At 35.2% G+C, this 20620-nt stretch overlaps 1 protein-coding gene across 1 annotated transcript in view; it reads right to left on the minus strand.

Moving 5' to 3' along the window:
• TRPM7 (transient receptor potential cation channel subfamily M member 7) overlaps positions 1 to 20620 on the minus strand; it is a 120645-nt gene that overhangs the window by 55336 nt on the left and 44689 nt on the right. The window contains exons 8-13 of the mRNA XM_060149785.1: positions 18656 to 18830; positions 17452 to 17575; positions 14662 to 14734; positions 12598 to 12698; positions 5542 to 5676; positions 2132 to 2185 (exon numbers count right to left, since the gene is read on the minus strand). Coding sequence (XP_060005768.1) covers positions 2132 to 2185; positions 5542 to 5676; positions 12598 to 12698; positions 14662 to 14734; positions 17452 to 17575; positions 18656 to 18830 — 662 coding nt within the window. The remainder of the gene's footprint in view (positions 1 to 2131; positions 2186 to 5541; positions 5677 to 12597; positions 12699 to 14661; positions 14735 to 17451; positions 17576 to 18655; positions 18831 to 20620) is intronic.

Raw genomic sequence — 20620 nt, forward strand, 5'->3', positions numbered from 1 at the left:
ATATTGGCCATATTGTAGATTACACGTTTTTATAGCCTTGACTAGAATTCAACTGCCGCCTATAACATTGTTCAGAGATAAAAATTCATTTTCCCGGGGTATCAATTTACAAATGAACTTTTGGAACATAATCCATTTGTGAGTTTGGAAAGACAGTTTCAGAATGAATTATTGGTTAAAGGGTTTAATCATCAGATGAGTTATATATGTTAACCAATTCTGCCCTCTTTACACCATCCATCACCATTCTTTTCATTTCCCTAATTATAACTTCATGAACTTAGTACTTTTTAAAATGCTTATACTTTTTATATTTTGGCTGCATCTGTGAAGTTTCTAATTTCTAGATACCTATATTCTTTAGATCGCTAATTTAAAAACTAATCAAAAAACATATTTTCACCTTAAATACAAGATTTTTGTTTTTATTTCATCTTAAGCAACCTCAAAATATGCTCTATGATTAAGGATGTCAGGTATGATAGATATTTTAGTTTTATTTTTTTTTTAATCTGACAAATACCCTTATGTTATGAATTCACTTGTATGGGAAATACTTAATTTAAGGAAAATAATGTGAGTTATCTAAAAAAAGATAAGCAATTTCTCAAGCTATACAAATAACTCTTAGAAAACTCATTAATTTGAATTAGAAAATATTCAATTACTGCTTTTACTTCAGGATTTTTCACTTATGCAAGTAGAAAAACTGGGCTTATTATTATAGCCATCAATGTAAAAGAAGTTAACATATAACAAATCTCCTATGTGAGGTTCCCAGAATTAATAACTATAGTTCTGCTAAACCACATAAGTAAATCATAATGCAAATGTGTTTAAGAAATCCCTGGACTGAAGGTCTCCCTCATTATTCAAGCTTTCTGGGAAGAAAAAAAAAAAAAAGAAAGCTTTAGTTACTTAAACAAAACAAACAAAAATTAATGTGAACTGTCCAGAATAGGAAAATCCACAGAGATAGAAAAGAATTAACAGTTGCTTAGGGCGGGCTCAGAGGCAAGGAGTAGACAAGTAGCAGGAATGGGGAGAGACTGCTAATGGGTATGAAGTTACTTTGGGGGGTACTGTAAATACTCTAAAATTGTGGTGACGGTGGCACTACCCTAAATATAGAAAGTCACTGAACTATATATACACTTCACATGGATGAATGTTATGGTATGTGAAATACATTTCAATAAAGCTACAAAGAAAAGCACATGGAAAAAAATAAAAAAAATTTTAAGTATGACAAACTCTAAGTTCTTTCTATGAAATGTTAGTTTAGTATTAAACATATTACAAAACACAGAAAATGACATTTCTATCAAGTTTTCCATTTTTTAATAGTATACTCACACTTAATGGCAAGTAAAACATTTGAATGAAGAATTCTAGAAGGAAAGCATTTCAGTTCAGAAACTTTAAAAATAATTCAGTTAACTAAATATGAGTACTTTTTCATCAAGGGAAATAAAACTATTGGATATCAATAGTTTAAATTGTTATAATTTTTAAATAAGCGTTTAAAACTATTAATTCACAGAGAATTCAGTAGAAAAGAAGAGGAATATCAGTGTATCAAATTTAGTCACCACAGAATGGCTTCAGACCATATGAGAGCCTTATATATGAAATCACTACCAATACTGAATATAAAAGAAGGGGGAAGAGGGAGAGAGACAGAGATGGTGGCGGGGGGCGGGAGAAAGACATACACAGAAAGAAAGAAAGAACATTTACAGTCTTTTTATTGGCAAAATCTGCCATTGAAGATCACCAATCTGTGTTTCTCTCAATGTCCTTTACATGCCCAGGGAACAAATTTCTTCTTAACACAGACAAAGAAGACCTTCCTTTATGAACAAATGAGCATTAAGAAATTCATCATACTGTATCCTGGATGACTAGAAGCTCAGATTTTAATTTCATAAACTTTCCTTTCTCTTGATTTCTGATACATTATGCTCTTTACTCCTGTATTACTACAAATTTATCCCTTATTTTAATCTCGATCTAAAAAAAGTCACTTTATTGCTAATTTTAAGATGCACTGAAATGCTTTCTAGAAACAGATGAAGTATAAATGACTTTTTTAAAATAACATTTTTCGAAAACAAAAATAATCTTTTACCTGTTTGACATCTCGAACAAGATGAAATAGCATTGGATTAGTTGGGCCTTGTTTCTTTAAGGAGAAAATAATTAGAGCAAACTATTATTTTTCTTCTAAAATAACTTTAACAACTTCCTTTTTGTTACAGGACTTTTGTTCTTACACAAATTATATTGTTTTTGAGTTATACAAGTTCTGTTCATAAAATGGAACAAAGAAAAAGATGTAACTATTTCATGTTGTCATATTTACCTTTAACAAGATATATAATTTCTTATGCTCTTACATTTTTACTTATGCAAAACACAAAAGCTTTTCTTTTCTAAAAGTCATGCAAACATTGCAAGCTTCACAATTATATGTTAAATTTAATTTATATTTCATTGATAATGGAGGCATACATTCTCTTTCCTCTTGTTAAAATGTCTGTACCTCTGTTTCTGCCACTAATCATCAAGCTGTAGCAATACATTAAATATTTTGGGTAACAAACTTTTAACATTTATATAGGCCATCTTTTCCCTATTATCTTAATTCTATTTAAATATAATATTACAGTAGACTAATGACAAGTTTCATTTTTACATTAATCTTATTTTGATGGTATCCTGTATTTTGAAAAAATACCCAGGAGTATATGTTCCCCCATCAAAACTGAGATAAATGGGCCAAAAAGATATTCTTCTAAACTTTTTGGACAGTGCTCTGACCTATATGAAATTTACTGCAATTGATTCTATGTAGCACAAATCAAGAGAATTATTGTCAATACTTTAAATCTATTGTTTAAAAGAAATACCAAATGAGATTTTTCTCCCACCACTGTGTTACTGTTAATTTTTATGAGGTCATTGTAGTAATCAATTCAATGTACTTCTCCATTTTGATTACATATACTTGGTAATACATTTTCAAATCTAAGTGGGTAAACTTATTATTCCTTTGAAAACAATATTATTTTCTTTGATTTTACTGGCTTTCAAATTCTATATAATATCTAAAGATGGCTATAACTGATACTGCATTCTTTTTACAGTATTTAGTCTATAGACTTAAGAGCTGAGTTCCCTCAGCTCATTCTCCCCTGTAAGTTAATTTTTTTATTTAAAATGTCATTTATTTTTAACATAAAGAAACTTAGTAGAAATATTTACAAAAAATTGGTAATATTTTAGTGCACTTAGCCTTACAAAATATTTACAGCTCAAACATTTCTGAAATGCAAAGGATTATAAAAAATAAAGACAGAAGGCCTGTAAGTTAATTTTTTAAAAATAAATGTGTCTTCTAAGTGAATGTGAATTATTTCATAGTTTTTAAGTATTAGGAAGCGTCATTGTATTTTCTCTAATAATATATAATCAGAGAGAAACGCAATTTTTGTAATTCTATTTTATCTTAATTCATTAATGTTTATTCATTAAATATAACTTCTTAGTAAAAAATAAGTATACTTTAACACAGCAGTTCTCAAAAGTACAATCTGGGGACTCCTGAAGGCCCCCAAGACCCTTTTAGGAGGCCCACAAGATCAAAAGTGTTTTCAGAATCATGTTAAAATGTTATCTGCATTTATTCATTCTCATTCTCTCAGTGTTCAGTGGAGTTTTCCAGAGGCTTCATGATGTGTGATATTAAATTCAAAAGCAAACATGAGAATCCAGCTGCCTTCTATGAAACCAGACATTAAAGAGATTTGTAAGCCATAAAAGTATTCTACTCTCCTCAATTCTTTTTTGTTTTCTTGGGAAATGTTATATACATTAACATGTAATGGATTTATTATTTGTATTGAAGTACAAATTAATAAATATTTTTAAAATTTCTTGGTGTTACATTCCAATATGGTACATATCAACACACATAAGCAAAACCTCTCTAGAACAGCTCTTTGATGTCCTCAATAATTTTATGTAATAGGATCTTGATAACAAAAAGTTTGAGAACCACTGCTTTATCATGTTATATATAATCCCTTAAATTTAAAAAATTTTATCAATAATTGATGCTGAATGTTAACTATTATCTTAATAACTTTGAGTTATACAGTTAAAAAAATTACTTTCCTTGCTAATGGGATCAATTTTTATTTTTAGTGTTTTATATTTGCTTTACATTTCAGGGATAAACCTTACTTCGGCACAATGAATAATTTTTACATCTATTTGCTAGAGACAGTAGAACGCCAACAAATCCCTACTCAAAGGAAATTTACAATCCACAGTAGAAGACATAACTGTACTTAACAAACTGCACCACTGGGCTTCAATGTAGTACTGCCTCGGCATTTTAACTAGGTTCCAAACAAAGAATAAAATCCAGTAAGTGGGTAGTAGTAGCTGGAAGAAAAACACATACCAGCACTGTGTAAACAATTAATGCTTTTTTAAAAAGTTTATATTTTGGGGAAATAGTACGTAGATGACATAGTTGAAATATCCACTATGCGGAGGTGGGAGTTAGGAATTAAAAGGCCAAGTGAGAGAGATAGCTGAGGCACGATTTCAAAAGCTGAAGAGCTCTGAAAATCAAGCGAAGGGTTTGAGTATTATTCTATACATACTGGGGAGCCATCAAAAGTTTTTAAACTGGGGAAAGATATGATAAAATATGTCACTATAAGAATATTTAGGTTAAAGATTTGAAAATAGACAAGGAAATGAGATTACTGAAGTAGTATAGGCTGGAAATGATTGAGTAGTACAAAGACATTAGGAATGAAAAGAAAGAGATAAATAGGTAGAAACTGATAAATAAAAGTAAACAGCTTTGCAGAGAAGTCAAAGTTAGAAAGCTAGGATTTGGTCCTAGTACTCCTCAAGGTATACTTCTATTAGTAATGAAAAACCATTAAGAAGAGTAGTATTTACCCTCTCCAATGTTAGTGATATGAAATTTGAAACAAAATGAGAAAGGCTTTGTAAAAGGAATAATTAGTTTTCAGGAGCTCTTTAAAAGAAAAATTGAAAAACAGTACGTAAGCTGAAAGTACGACACCACAAGGTCAAAATCATGAATGTAAACAACAAAAAGGAGAAAAGAAAAAGCAATGTGTAATTTCTCCATTGGTCAAAGGAATCAAAAGAAATTTGGTGTAACAAATGACCACCAAGAAAAAGAAGAAATATAATGACTCTATAATTAAGAACTTGATCTTATAGTTTTAAAAAGGGTTGAGGTGAAGGAAAGGGTTAACACTAACGACATCTCTTTCCTATGTGGCTATGGTGACAGAGAAGGTCTCCAGAAACAGGGAAAGGGTTTCAGACTGTCATATAAACAATCTATACTAAGACTGGCTGTAATTTTTCCATGTAATCCAGCAAAATATTAAAGGTTTTACCAATAGGAATGAATATACTCAGGTAAAATGACACTTTCCAAAGATGATAAAGCTTAGTCCACAAAGAATTTTAACACACACTTACAGTGTTGTAAAGTTCTTCCAGTCTAGGAATGGTAAGGAATTTATGCATGCTTACTCCATTTTCAATAAGAAGTTTTACAAATGCAACTCTATCCATTACAAGAGCATCAAGCATAGCTTGTTCCAAGGATCCAACCTAAAACAGTATCAAAATTAATAAAATTATACAAACAGTTCTACATGCAAGTCCTTAGGATTTATACATATTTGTTCCTAAACAGTTTTAAAACAAAATAAAAAAGATGCAAAGTAATAAAAGGCTAGGACTTAAGGTATATAGGGAATAGATAAAAAGACCTCACTAGGGTAGCATTCCCTAAAAAACATTCTGTAGGACAGCAAGGGTTACGTGGGGGTGAAAACAAGAAAGAATCCACCATCAAGTAAATTTTGGGCAAAATACCTTAGAGCAATGGTTCTCAGTGTTTAAGAAAGGTTTTTTAGAGGGATCATTTCAATAATTGGGGGCCACTACTACATTTAATGGACACGGTCAAAAGATACCAGAAATCATGCAATATGCCAGACAATGTCACTCAAAAAGGAATTGCCTTGTATCTCATACAACTTTCTATTATCCTGTTAGATTCTCACAAATGAAAATCCAGTAATTCTGCTTTACATATAAACACAAAGTATTCTGTCACAAACTTTCCAAAAATACAACTACTATGTAAGTCAGAAAAGATTGTACTTAGTTTTTTTTAGAACTTTAACAGAAACCATTCACCGTCAGAGAAAAATCATATCTCTTAACAGCAATACAACATGCGGCACTGCAGTTTAATATAACACGCGTATCAGTCAGCATTTGTAGCGCTCCCTTGTAAGTTTTTAGAGACACTTTTACAGACTTCAACAGACACTGAATCAAACACTCTAAAATCAGTAAAGACACAAATACAGAAATTTCACTGAGAAGCATTATAAAAGTCATCTTATTAATGTAATAATATTAGTATGTTTAGTATTACTGATATATTAATATTTTAATAATACCTCATTGCTTCTGTAAAATTTTAAATATTTTGGTATCATAGGATAAAAAACTTTGTGAAAATCAATACCAGAATCACTGGGTTTGGGCTTCCCTGGTGGCGCAGTGGTTAAGAATCTGCCTGCCAATGCAGGGGACACGGGTTCGAGCCCTGGTCTGGGAAGATCCCACATGCCGTGGAGCAACTAAGCCTGTGCGCCACAACTACTGAGCCTGCACTCTAGAGCCCATGACCCACAGCTACTGAGCCCGCGTGCCTAGAGCCCGTGCTCTGCAACAAGAGAAGCCACCGCAATAAGAAGCCTGCACACGGCAAACGAAGAGTAGCCCCCACTCCCCGCAACTAGAGAAAGCCCGCGTGCAGCAACAAACACCCAACGCAGCCAAAACTAAATAAATAAACTAAATAAATCTTTAAAAAATCATTGAGTTTTTTCACCTCTTGTTTTTAAATCTTTATTGTCTTCAAAAGTTTACCATACAACTATACAACTTCTCTACAGCAGTTTCTATTACCATTTCTTTACCCAATCTACCCGATTTCCATTACTTTGCAAAGGATAGGGTCTCCAAAATCTTTTTAGCATACAGACTAAATGCACGCCTTATGCATGATGGATGATGATCAGACAGCAGATATGTTTTCTGTCATTTTTTTTTCACCACTCAGTTCTATTTCATAACAAGGAAAATATTTTGGCATTGCACTTAAAAACAAGGCACAACTAACTTATAAGAATGTAATACTTATTCAATTTCTCATATATTAACAGCCTATAATTGATCATGGCATGTTATTCCTATTTTAGTTAAGATTATCTCCTACTTTCTCGTATCACATACAAATCTGATTTGTTATTAACTTATTCTAACATTAACAACATTTACTCTATTGCTCAGTTGGTCTTCTCTCCTTTCTTTTCTTATCCTGTACTTGTAAGGGGTGTTCTTCTGTTCCCCATGGGTTTTAAGTTACCAACAATAACATTCCTGTATTAGTCTGGTTAATTAAAAAAATCATCACCAAAACCTATGTCAAGGATCTTACCACCTATGTTTTCTTTTAAAAGTTTTATGGTTTCAGGTCTTATGTTCAAGTCTTTAATCCATTTTGAATTAATTTTTGTGTGTGGTATAAGACAGTGGTCAAGTTTCAGTCTTCTGCATGTGGCTGTCCAATTTGCCCAACATCAATAATTGAAAACACTGTCCTTCTCCCATTGTATATTCTTGACTACTCTGTCGTAAATTAATTGACCATATGTGCATGAGTTTATTTCTGGGCTCTCTGTTCTGTTCCACTGACCTATATACCTATTTTTATGCCAATACCATACTGTTTAAATTACCATAGCTTTGTGACACAGTCTGACATCAAGAAGCATAATGCCTCCAGTTTTGTTCTTCTTTCTCAAGATTGTTTTTGCTATTCAGGATCTTTTGTGGTTCCATACAAATTTTAGAATTGCTTGTTTTATTTCTGTGAAAAATGCCATTGGAATTTCGATAGAGATTGCACGGAATCTGTAGATTGCTTTGGGTAGTATAGACATTTTAGCAATACTAATTCTCCCAATCAATGAGCACAAAATATCTTTCCATTTCTCTGTATCTTCTTCAATTTCTTTCATCAACATATTATAGTTTTTAGTTCACAGATCTTTCACCTCCTTGGTTGAATTTATTCCTAGGTAATTTATTCTTTTTGATGCAATTGCAAGTGGGATTGTTTTCTTAATTTCTCTTTCAGATATTTTGTTATTAGTGTATAGAAACACAACAAATTCATGCATATTTATTTTGTATCCTACAACTTTGCTGAACTCATTTATTAGTTCTAACAGTTTTTTGGTGAAGTCTTTAGGGTTTTCTACACATAGTATCATGTCATCAGCAAAGAGTGACAGTTTTATTTCTTCCTTTCCAATTTAGATGCCTTTTATTACTTTTTCCTTCCTAACTGCTGTGGCTAGGGCTTCCAATACTATGCTGAATAAAAGTAGCAAGAGCGGGCATCCTTGTCTTGTTCCTGTTCTTAGAGGAAAAGCTTTCAACTCTTCACCATTGAATATGATGTTAGCTGTAGGCCTTTATTATGTTGAGGTGCCTTCCCTCTATACCTGCTTTGTTGAGAGTCTTTATCATAAATGGATATAGAATCATGTGAAATGTTTTTTCTGTATCCACTGAGTTGATTATACGATTTTTATCATCGTTTTTCTTAATGTGATATATCACGTTGACTGATTTGCAGATCCCCGGAATAATCCTACTTGATTATGGTATATGGTCCTTTGAAAGTATTGTTGAATTCAGTTTCCTAAATATTCTGAAGATTTTCAAAAGATGTTGTCTGAGGGTATGGATTCCAGTCAGTCTGAATCTGGATGCTGAAATACTCCCCTTAGGGACCCTGATAGGTAACTGCACATTCTCCACTACTGGGAGCTAGTAAAAATACAATACGTTGCTTGAACAAGCAGAAAGGTTTGAGAGAGAACAAAAAGCTGAGTCAAGGTTGATTGACAAGGCTCATCCCCTACACAAGGCTACTTCTTCAAGACTGGAAGAGGTGGTTATTTCATCTACTGTACAGAAACCAAAACACAGTCAAGTAAAATGGAGAAACTGAGAAATATGTTCCAAATGAAAGAACAAGATAAAACCTCAGGGAAAAACCTCAATGAAATGGAGATAAGTAATTTACCTGATAAAGAGTTCAAAGTAATTATTATAATGATGCTCACCAAATTGTGGAAAAGAATGAACACAGTGAGAACTTCAACAAAGAGATGGAAAATCTAAGAAAGTACCAAATAGAAGTCACAGAGCTGAAGAATAAAAAACTGAACTGAAAAATACACTAACAGGGTTCAAGAGCAGACTAGATGAAGCAGAAGAAAGGATCTGTCAACTTGGAGACAAGGTAGTGTAATTCACCCAGAGTAGCAAAAAGAACTTTTAAAGAAGTTAAGTTAGCTTAAGGGACTTATGGGACAACATCAAATGGACTGATACATTTTAGGGTTCCCAGAAGAAGAGAGAGACAAAGGGGCAGAAATTGTATTTGAAGAAATAATGGCTGAAACTTCCCTACCTGGGGAAGAAAACAGACATCCAGATACAGGAAGCTCAGAGAGTTTCAAATGAACCTATAGAGACTCACACCAAGACACATAATTGAAATGCCAAAAGTTAAAGACACGGAAAGAATATTAAAAGCAGCAAGAGAAAAACAACTTGTTACACACAAGGGAACCTCCATAAGACTATCAGCATATTTTTCAGCAGAAACTTTGCAGGCCAGAAGGGAGTGGCATGATATATTCAAAGTACAGAAAGAAAAAACTTCCAACCAAGAATACTCTACCTGGCAAAAATCCTTATTCTGAATTGAAAGAGAGAAAGACTTTTCCAAACTAGCAAAAGCTAAAGAGGTTGATTACCACTAAACCAGCCTTTCAAGAAATGTTAAAGGAGCTTCTTGTAAGCTGAAAAGAAAGGGTGGTAATTAGTAACAAGAAAACACATGAAAGAAATCTCACTGAAAAGGTAAATATATAGTAAAAATAGTAGATTAATCACTTATGAAGTTAGAATAAAGGTTGAAAGACAAAAGTAGTAAAAATAGCCATGATTACAATAATTAGTTAAGGGATACTCGAGGTAAAAAGATGTAAACTGTGACATGAAAAACAGAAAAGAGGAAAATAAAAATGCTGAGATTTAGAATGGGATCAAACAAATGGTTATCAACATAAAATAGACATTACAGATATAAGTTATTATATGTAACCCTCATAGTAAACACAAAGCAAAAACCTATACACAAAAGACAAATACACAAAAGACAAAGAGAAAAAAATATAAGCATATCACTAAAGTCATCAAATCATAAAAGAAGAGAGCAAGAGAGAGAGAAAAAAGGAACAGAATGGAACTACAAAAACAGTCAGAAAACAATTAACAAAATATCAGTGAGTACATACTTATAATAATTATTTTAAATGCAAATGGACTAAGTTCAACAATTCAAACACACAGAGTAGCTGAATGGATAAAAACACAAGACCTATCTATACGCTGCCTATAAGACACTCACTTTAGATGTAAAGACACACATATAGACTGAAAGTGAAGAAATGGAAAAGGATATTCCATGCAAATGGAAACCAAAAGGAAGCTTACTTGTATCAGACAAAATAAACTTTAAAAAAAAGACTGTAATAAGAAACAAAGATGGATGGCACATAATGATAAAGGGGTCAATTCAACAAGAAGATACAATATATGTAAATATTTATGTACCCATCATAGGATCATATAAATACATAAAATAAATATTAACAGTCTTAAAGGGAGAAACAGACAGCAATACAAAATAATAGAGGACTTTAATACCCACTTACATCAGTGGAGAGATCATCCAGACAGAAAATCAGTAAGAAAACATCAGCCTTAAATGACACATTAGACCAATGGACTTAACAGATATACAGAACGTTCCATCCAAAAGCAAGAGAATACACATTCTTCTCAAGTGCACACAGAAAATTCTGCAAGATAGACCATGTTAGACCATAAAACAAGTCCTAATAAATTTAAGAAGACTGAAATCATATCAAGCATCTTTTCTGACCACAATGGTATGAAACTAGAAATTACACAAAGAAAACTGGAAAATTCATAAATACATGAAGATCAAACAACATACTACTCAACAACCAATGGGTCAAAGAAGAAATCAAAAGAGAAATTAAGAAGTACCTTGAGAGGGCTTCCCTGGTGGCGCAGTGGTTAAGAATCTGCCTGCCAATGCAGGGGACACGTGTTCGAGCCCTGGCCCAGGAAGATCCCACATGCCACAGAGCAACTAAGCCCGTGCACCACAACTACTGAGCCTGCACTCTAGAGCTTGAGTGCCACAACTACTGAAGCCTATGTGCCTAGAGCCCGTGCTCTGAAACAAGAGAAGCCACTGCAATGAGAAGCCCGCACACTGCAACGAAGAGTAGACCCCGCTCGCCGCAACCAGAGGAAAGCCCACGCACAGCAACAAAGACCCAACGCAGCCAAATAAATAAATAAATAAAAAGTACCTAGAGAGAAACAAAAATGGAAATATAACATACCAAAATTTGTGGGATGCAGCAAAAGCAGTTCCAACAGGGAAGATCACAGCGATAAATGCCTACCTCAAAAAACAAGAAAAGTCTCAAATAACCTAACTTTACACCTCAAGAAACCACAAAAAGAAGAACAAACGATACTCAAAGTTAGTAGAAGGAAGAAAGTAACGAAAATTAGAACAGATATAAATGAAACAGATTGAAAAGACAACTAGAATGAAACTAGAACTAGTTCTCTGAAAAGATAAAATTGACAAACCCTTAGCTAGACTCAGGAAGAAAAAAAGAGAGGACTCAAATAGATAAAATCAAAAATGAAACAGATGTTACAACTGATACCACAGAAATACAAAGGATCATTAAGAGGTTAATATGAATAATTACATGCCAACAAACTGGACAGCCTAGAAGAAACAGATAAATTCCTAGAAACATACAACCTATCAAGACCAAATCATGATGAAACAGAAATTCTGAACAGTCTGATTACTAGTAAGGACCAGACAGCTTCACTGGTGAATTTAACCAAACATTCAAAGAACTAATACCAATCCTTTTCAAACTCTTCCAAACTCATTTTATAAGTCCAGCATTACTCTGATACCAAAACCAGACAAGGACCCCAGAAGAAAAGAAAATTACAGGCCAACATTCCTGACAAACACAGATGCAAAGAGCACTATTTCTAAAACTTTTTTCAGTTACAGGATTTTTAAAGATCTATACCCTATAAAAAACACAGTTTTTATCAAGAGGCAAATAGAACTTATTAAATCCTAAATGGATCTGAATGTTGCAGAAATGTTTGGCTACAATAAGTTTGCACTTTTGACTGACAGGTAAATGTCAAGTTAGGTAACAGTTGCAGCAAATACTTTGATATTAACTTAGCTTAATTAAATTATACTGTTTATACAGATTATTTACATACCAGCCACTGCTGTCCATAAACAAATACATGATTTTTGGCAATGTCAACTCTATCCCATGCCAATGTAAGGATGAGCTGGTCAAATGCAGATGCATTAGTGCCTAATCAAATAAAGAAAACAGTCGACAAGTTCAATTAATTTATCTCCATAAAATATGAACACTTATGAATTCCCCTCCTCCCCCTTTAATTACACAGCTGGTGTCAGTCACTATTCAGAGGTAGCCTGCCTCAGAAAGATAAGGTTACCCCAGGGTTGAGGACTTTTATTTTCCAACTATAGAAAAGACACAGCCTCATCCATCGCAAACAATTCAGAATGCACAAGAATGAATAGAAAAGAAAGATGATCTGTTTCTATCACAGCGATAGTATTGACTGTTAATATTATGAAAAATATCCTTACAGGTGTTTTCTGTGCATATATAAGTTCATACATATACTTTTAATTGTTTATGCAAAAGCAGGTCATACTATACAAAATACTCAGCCTGCTTTATGTATCATATTTAGTTTTCAATAACAGTACATACAGATGTACCTTATATATATATAAATACCTTTTAAAGGTGAACTAAAATTTATTCAACAAATATTCTAACTAGTGGACATTTCACGTTATTTTGAATTTTCTGGTGAGTGTATCTTTGTGCACATATTTAACAGGATGAATCCGTAGAAGCCAAATTGCTGTGTAGAAGGGTATATAATTTAAAGCTTTGGATACACTGCCAAAATATATTACAGAAAGGTTATACCATCCATCAGGAGTATACAAATACCCAGTAAGAGGATAAAAAGCTTTTTTTTTTAATTTATGTTTTTTTTTAAATTATAACATCTTTCCATCATTTCCACATTTCCCCCAAGTATTTGTATTCTGCTAAAATCTTTCACTTAAATTTTGACTCATTTTTCCATGAGGTATTCATCTTTTTATTACTAATTTACAACACCTTTTTGTGATCCTTCCACATTCCTGTTCTCAGTTTTCTCATCTATAAAATGAGGAAAATAATAGGAAATCTTCCTCTTAGGGCTGTCACAAGGGTAAACAACATAAACCACTAAAGCACAGTAGCTAGTACACAGCAAATATTAGGTGCTCTCTTTTTATTTTTTATTTTTATGCAATCGCATTTATTGATCTTGCCCTTTATGGTTTCTAGGCTTCCTATTACTTATGATCTCTTATTCTCAGATGATGTAAATATGTTATATTTTATTATAGTATTTTTCAAATGTCTGATCTATTGGCAATTCATTGTAGTCTGATATTTGGGAAATTCTTGTGAATGATAAGATAGTGCCCTCTTGCTCTGCTTCTGCCACCTCACTGCATATTGGACTTTCAGGTACTCGGACAGAACAACATTTTAATTTCTAATTTTTGAAAAGATTTTTCACTACAATATTGTTTGTCTTATCAGTTAGATGTCTTTGGAAAGATAATAAGAGGAAAACAATTCAACTGCGTGTGCATTAACCCCTTAGTCCTAGAAGATACCATTAGTTTTCTTTCCAAATTTTCCTCCCTAATGAAAATAGCACATTTAAGAATGCTATCCTAGGGCTTCCCTGGTGGCGCAGTGGTTGAGAGTCCGCCTGCCGATGCAGGGGACACGGGTTCGTGCCCCGGTCCGGGAAGATCCCACATGCCGCGGAGCAGCTGGGCACGTGAGCCATGGCCACTGAGCCTACGCGTCCGGAGCCTGTGCTCCACAACGGGAGAGGCCACAACAGTGAGAAAAAAAGAATGCTATCCTTAATTTCTATTAACTAATACTCTATTACTTTTAAACACTTATTTTTCAGCCAATTAAAAATGTGACATGTTTGACACAGGATAATTAAATAGGTCTAACGGCATAAATCCTGGTATGAACTTTTTAAAAAGTTATAAGATTAAAAACAAAAGCAAATTTGTCAAAGAAAGTGAACACTGTGTCTTTTTCAAAGAAAAACTATTGAAAAATTCAGTTCTCAAACATTTAGTCAAATTAAAAAATCCTAACTTACATAAAAACACCATAAATGAAAGACCTAACAAATTTTAAGTCTTACCTTTAAGCAGTGCAGTAAGTATTGCTACATCTATATCTTGATGTTCCTCTGATCCAATGTGGAAAACAGTAATCTATTTAAAGATCAATTCATAATATTATGCCTTTATATTTTATAAGCTAAGACATAAGGCATATAAATCGCAAAGTAACTGCAAACTACTTGGCAGATATATAGTTTTTTTGAGTCAGGAATAATTTCATTACAATCAAAACACAGAAAATTAAAGAATTTGTATCATTTACCAAATAAAATTCAAGTAGGGACTTCCCAGGTGGCACAGTGGTTAAGAATCCACCTGCCAATGCAGGGGACATGAGTTTGATTCCTTGTCCAGGAAGATCCCACATGCCGCGGAGCAACTAAGCCTGGGCGCCACAACTATTGAGCCTGCGCTCTAGAGCCCGTGTGCCACAATTACTGAGCCCACGTGCCACAACTACTGAAGCCCGCTTGCCTAGAGCCTGTGTTCCGCAACAAGAGAAGCCACTGCAATGAGAAGCCCACACACTGCAACGAAGAGTAGCCCCCACTCGCTGCAACTAGAAAAAGCCCACGCGCAGCAACGAAGACCCAACGCAGCTAAAAATAAATAATAAATTTTAAAAAAATAAAATTCAAGTATATTCAAAATGTTTGGTTTCATATTATATTAATTTTTTATATATTTTATGTCCATTACTAGAATAAGCAATTTATGAGCTAAGGCTATAGATTACTAATCTGAGTAAATCCTGCTGTTTCTTCTGCAGAGTGGACACTTACTCAGTTCAAGTAAATATATGTGTTCTTGAATGAGAAGTGTTTTGTTGAATCCTTTTACTGGAAATTTACTTAAAATTATTTGAAACATAATACCATTAGAGAGAGGTTTTCATTTAATAACCTTTTCATAAAATAAAAGTCTATTGTTATAACCCCAATACGAATTTTTCAACTAACTTCATTTCACAGTATACAAAAATGAAATGCATGAAAGAAAACAGCAGATCAAACCATGTTATCATCCACCTACTTAGAGAACTGTTAAAATTTTTTGTCTCTGTAAACTTAAGCCCATGTCTAGATGACTGAAATTAAGCAACACTGGTCTCTATTTTTTTTTATTGGAGTATAATTGCTTTACAATATTGTGTTAGTTTATACTGTACAGCAGAGTGAAACAGCTATACGTATACATATATCCCCTCTCTTTTGGGATTTCCTTCTCATTTAGGTCACCACAGAGCACTGAGTAGAGCTCCCTGTGCTATACTATACAGCAGGTTCTCATTAGTTATCTGTTTTACACATAGCATCAATAGTGAAGCAGCACTGATCTTTTTAATTTGAGCACTCACTCAGAGGAAAATAGGGTTTTTTCCTCCAAATATATTTTAGAGAAGCCAATAATAACTCTTTAGAGTTCTTCCTTGATCCTGAACATAATCTACTGAGGCTTAGTTATGAAACTTTTCCAAAAATAGAAGTGTAATACATGTCTCCACACCATATAAAAACTATATTCTAGGGGCTTCCCTGGTGGCACAGTGGTTGAGAATCCGCCTGCCAATGCAGGGGACACAGGTTCAATCCCTGGTCCGGGAGGATCCCACATGCTGCAGAGCAACTAAGCCCATGCGCCACAACTATTGAGCCTGTGCTCTAGAGCCCATGAGCCACAACTACTGAGCCCACGTGCCGCAACTACGGAAGCCCGTGCACCTAGAGCCCCTGCTCCACAACAAGAGAAGCCACCACAATGAGAAGCCCGCACACCACAACGAAGAGCAGCCCCCGCTCACAGCAACTAGAGAGAGCCCGTGCGCAGCAACAGAGACCCAACCCAGCCAAAGTAAATAAATAAATTAAATTAATTAATTAAAAAAAAACCCTATAATCCTTCTATGCTATCTCTTAGCTTGAACAAAATTATAAATGACATCTTTACATGGTTAGAAAAGATTTTAAAATTTTAAATCCAAAGTTTTTAAAAAAGTATTTCTCCAACTGGGAATTCTCTGGAGGTCCAGTGGTTAGGACTCCATGCTTTCACTGCAGAGGGCCTGGGTTCAATCCCTTGTTAGGGAACTAAGATACCATAAGCCATGGGGAGCAGCCAAAAATTAATTAATTAATTAAAAAGCATTTATCCAGGGCTTCCACGGTGGCGCAGCAGCTGAGAGTCCGCCTGCCGATGCAGGGGACGCGGGTTCGTGCCCCGGTCTGGGAAGATCCCACATGCCACGGAGTGGCTGGGCCTGTGAGCCATGGCAGCTGAGCCTGCGCATCCGGAGCCTGTGCTTCACAACGGGGGAGGCCGCGGCAGTGGGAGGCCCGTGTACCACAAAAAATAAAAAAAAAATTAAAAATTAAAAAAATAAAAAAGCATTTATCCAATTTAGAATGTACCTGAATGAAATAAAAAGGTTTATTCTGGGCCTCCCAGGTGGCGCAGTGGTTAAGAATCCACCTACCAATGCAGGGGGACACAGGTTCAAGTCCTGGTCCGGGAATATCCCACATGCTGCAGAGCAACTAAGCCTGTGCGCCACAACTACTGAGCCTGTGCTCTAGGGCCCGTGTGCCACAACTACTGAGCCCACGTGCCACAGCTACTGAAGCCCATGTGCCTAGAGCCCGTGCTCCGCAACAAGAGAAGCCACCACATGAGAAGCCCACTCACCACAACAAAGAGTAGCCTCCGCTCGCTGCAGCTAGAGAAAGCCCGCGCACAGCAATGGAGACCCAATGCAGCCAAAATAAATTTATATTAAAAAAAAAAAGGCTTATTCTGTGAAATGTACTTACGAGCTCCTTTCTTTTCATACATTCCATCAGTGTTTGAAATAAATGAACTGCTTCACTCTGGCCAAAGTTAAATGTTTTTTTGATGGTTGAAATAATATCAGGCTCTGCTGCATCATGAAGATTCCTAAAGTAAGACGAAACATAACTCAATCCACTGATTTCAAATTCCATTATTTGCAGAATCTAATATCAAGTCCTAGTGGATCCAGGCAAGACATTTAAAGATACTGTATTAATATTAAATACTTGACCCTGAGTGAAATTTTCTCCTTCATTAGACTCCTACTATAAGTCATAAGGGTGGAAAATGGAATGGAGTGATTTTTCTCTTTGAATTATTTCTAAATCTTTTTATAAGGCATGTGTTAATGTTATCAATTATACAGTATCTTATCATGTAAGATATTGTATAAAGATAATTTTAAGATAATATGGTGTAAAAAGCAGTATTTTAACAAAATGTGTTAAATATCAGCCCATTTGCACTTTTATTTCTTTTTCTCAATACGGAATATATTTACATGCTCAAAAATATAATACAAAATATAAAACTGTGAAAATTCATAGTGAAAGTGTCTTTCCCACTGTCTTCCATCAGCCATTCCACCTCAACTGCTTTCAAGAAACACTATTACTTTGTATAATGTTTGAGGATCTCTTTCAATACATACAATTATCTCCTTGTCTTTTTTCCTTCATAAAAGGTGCCAAAATCTACATGTTACTGTACATTTTCCTTTTTTTACATATATATTTTGGTAATCTTTCCAAATCTAATATACAGATACCTTATGTAACTACAAACTACTCCGTTGTGCAGAGGTACCTTAAGTTATTTATCTAGTCCCCTTGATATAAATGTTCTATTTTGTTCCAATCTTTTACTGTTACAAACCACACTGTATTGAGTAACTTTATATATGTTATTTCACATGTGTGCAAGTACATTTGTAGGAACAATTATCAGAAATGGAACTGTTGCGTCAAAAGATACGTGCCTCTGTCTATTTAACAGGTCTTTGAAAACTGTCCACTACAAAGACTTATATTTTAATTCATTCCAATAATGTATCAGACAGGCTATTTCCTCAAGACTTAAGAAGGTATTTTCATATTATTAAAACACTGAAATGAATCTAATATTCTAAAAACCACAGCTTCTTTACATAAAATTATTAAAAATATGTTGTAATCATACACTTACCCTCCTTCTTCTGTCTGTTTATGAATATATGCTAGTAGATCTGCAGCCCTGCCTGTTCCTTCACATACGACGACTGGAACAGGAGGACTTTCCTGAAGGTATTCTAAAACTGTGAGGATAACGTTTGGCCCACCCTCAAATATAAGTGCCACCACAGGAACACCTTGACCAATTCCTTAAAAAAGGTAAAAGATTAATTATGATATTAGGCAAAATTCAGTAATTTAATCTTAGTTTTCACTCTATCAAAAATAAAATGCCAAAATATAATTTCTTATAAGAATGTGTTGACTTAATTTTACGTACTCAACATGATATATATAGTCTGATATAATTAAATACTGAATAAATTACTTTTGCACTGACTTTAAGTCTGTTCTAAATAACAAAATTAGAAAATCCAATATATAATGAGGCACACACTATAATTTATATATTCACTGAAAAGCAATAATTATTTTGTATATTTCACTAACTTTAACTCGACAAGAAATTAAAACACCAATTTGGTTTTCAGTTTTTTAATACTTTATGAGTTGAACTTCTCATATGTATTTGTCTTTAATCACTTTTAAAATGTCTTAAAATGTTGTTGATTCCAAATGCATTGAGACATTAATATAGAAATTAACAGAATCAGGATTACATAGACAAAACAGATCAAAAAAATCCAAGACCTCTATTAAGAGTAACAAAAAATTTAGTGAATACCAATTTTTGTTTTACAATAACTTGTACTGCAGTGAACGAATCCAAAATATAGGCATTCCCTAGTGGGGTATGAAGGATAATAAGATATTCCTAATTTTTAGGAAATGCTATGACTCCATCATAATCTGAAAATACTGTTCTATAAGTTTGTATTTCTATTTCACTTTGTCATAGAGCTCACCTCCTTGGTCTCCTAAAATTATAAAATTTTTTTTTTTGGAAATAAAAATCCAGATGTTGAGCCAGAAAGTTTGACCGTGGTCAGACAGGAAGACCAGAAGACGAGGGGAAGATGGCGGAAGAGTAAGATGCAGAGATCACCTTCCTCCCCACAGATACACCAGAAATACATCTACACGTGGCACAACGCCTACAGAACACCTACTGAACGCTGGCAGAAGACCTCAAACCTCCCAAAAGGCAAGAAACTCCCCACGTACCTGGGTAGGGCAAAAGAAAAAATAAACAGAGACAAAAGGATAGGGACGGGACCTGCACCAGTGGGAGGGAGCTGTGAAGGAGGAAAGGTTTCCACACACTAGGAAGCCCCTTCGCGGGCGGAGACTGCGGGTGATGGAGGGGGAAAGCTTCAGGGCCGCGGAGGAAAGCACAGCAACAGGGGTGCGGAGGGCAAAGTGGGGAGATTCCCGCACAGAGGATCGGTGCCGACCGGCACTCACCAGCCCGAGAGGCTTGTCTGCTCAACGGCCGGGGCGGGTGGGGCTAGGAGCTGAGGCTCGGGCTTCAGTCGGAGCGCAGGGAGAGGACTGGAGTTGGCGGCTAGAACACAGCCTGCAGGGGGTTAGTGCACCACGGCTAGCCGGGAGGGAGTCCGGGGAAAAGTCTGGACCTGCCGAAGAGGCAAGAGACTTTTTCTTCCCTCTTTGTTTCCTGGTGCGCAAGGACAGGGGATTAAGAGCGCTGCTTAAAGGAGCTCCAGAGAATGGGCGCGAGCCACAGCTAACAGCGCGGACCCCAGAGACTGGCAAGAGATGCTAAGGCTGCTGCTGCCGCCACCAAGAAGCCTGTGTGTGCGAGCACAGGTCACTAACCACACACCCCCTTCCAGGGAGCCTGTGCAGCCCACCACTGCCAGGGTCCCAGGATCCAGGGACAACTTCCCCGGGAGAACGCACGGTGCACCTGAGTCTAGTGCAACGTAACGCCGGCCTCTGCCACAAGCTACCCCCCCCACCGCACTCCGTGCCCCCCCCCCCCGGGCTGAGTGAGCCAAACTCCCTGAAGCAGCTGCTC

This window comes from Lagenorhynchus albirostris, chromosome 1, assembly GCF_949774975.1.
Source record: "Lagenorhynchus albirostris chromosome 1, mLagAlb1.1, whole genome shotgun sequence".
In the NCBI taxonomy this organism is placed as follows: domain Eukaryota; kingdom Metazoa; phylum Chordata; class Mammalia; order Artiodactyla; family Delphinidae; genus Lagenorhynchus; species Lagenorhynchus albirostris.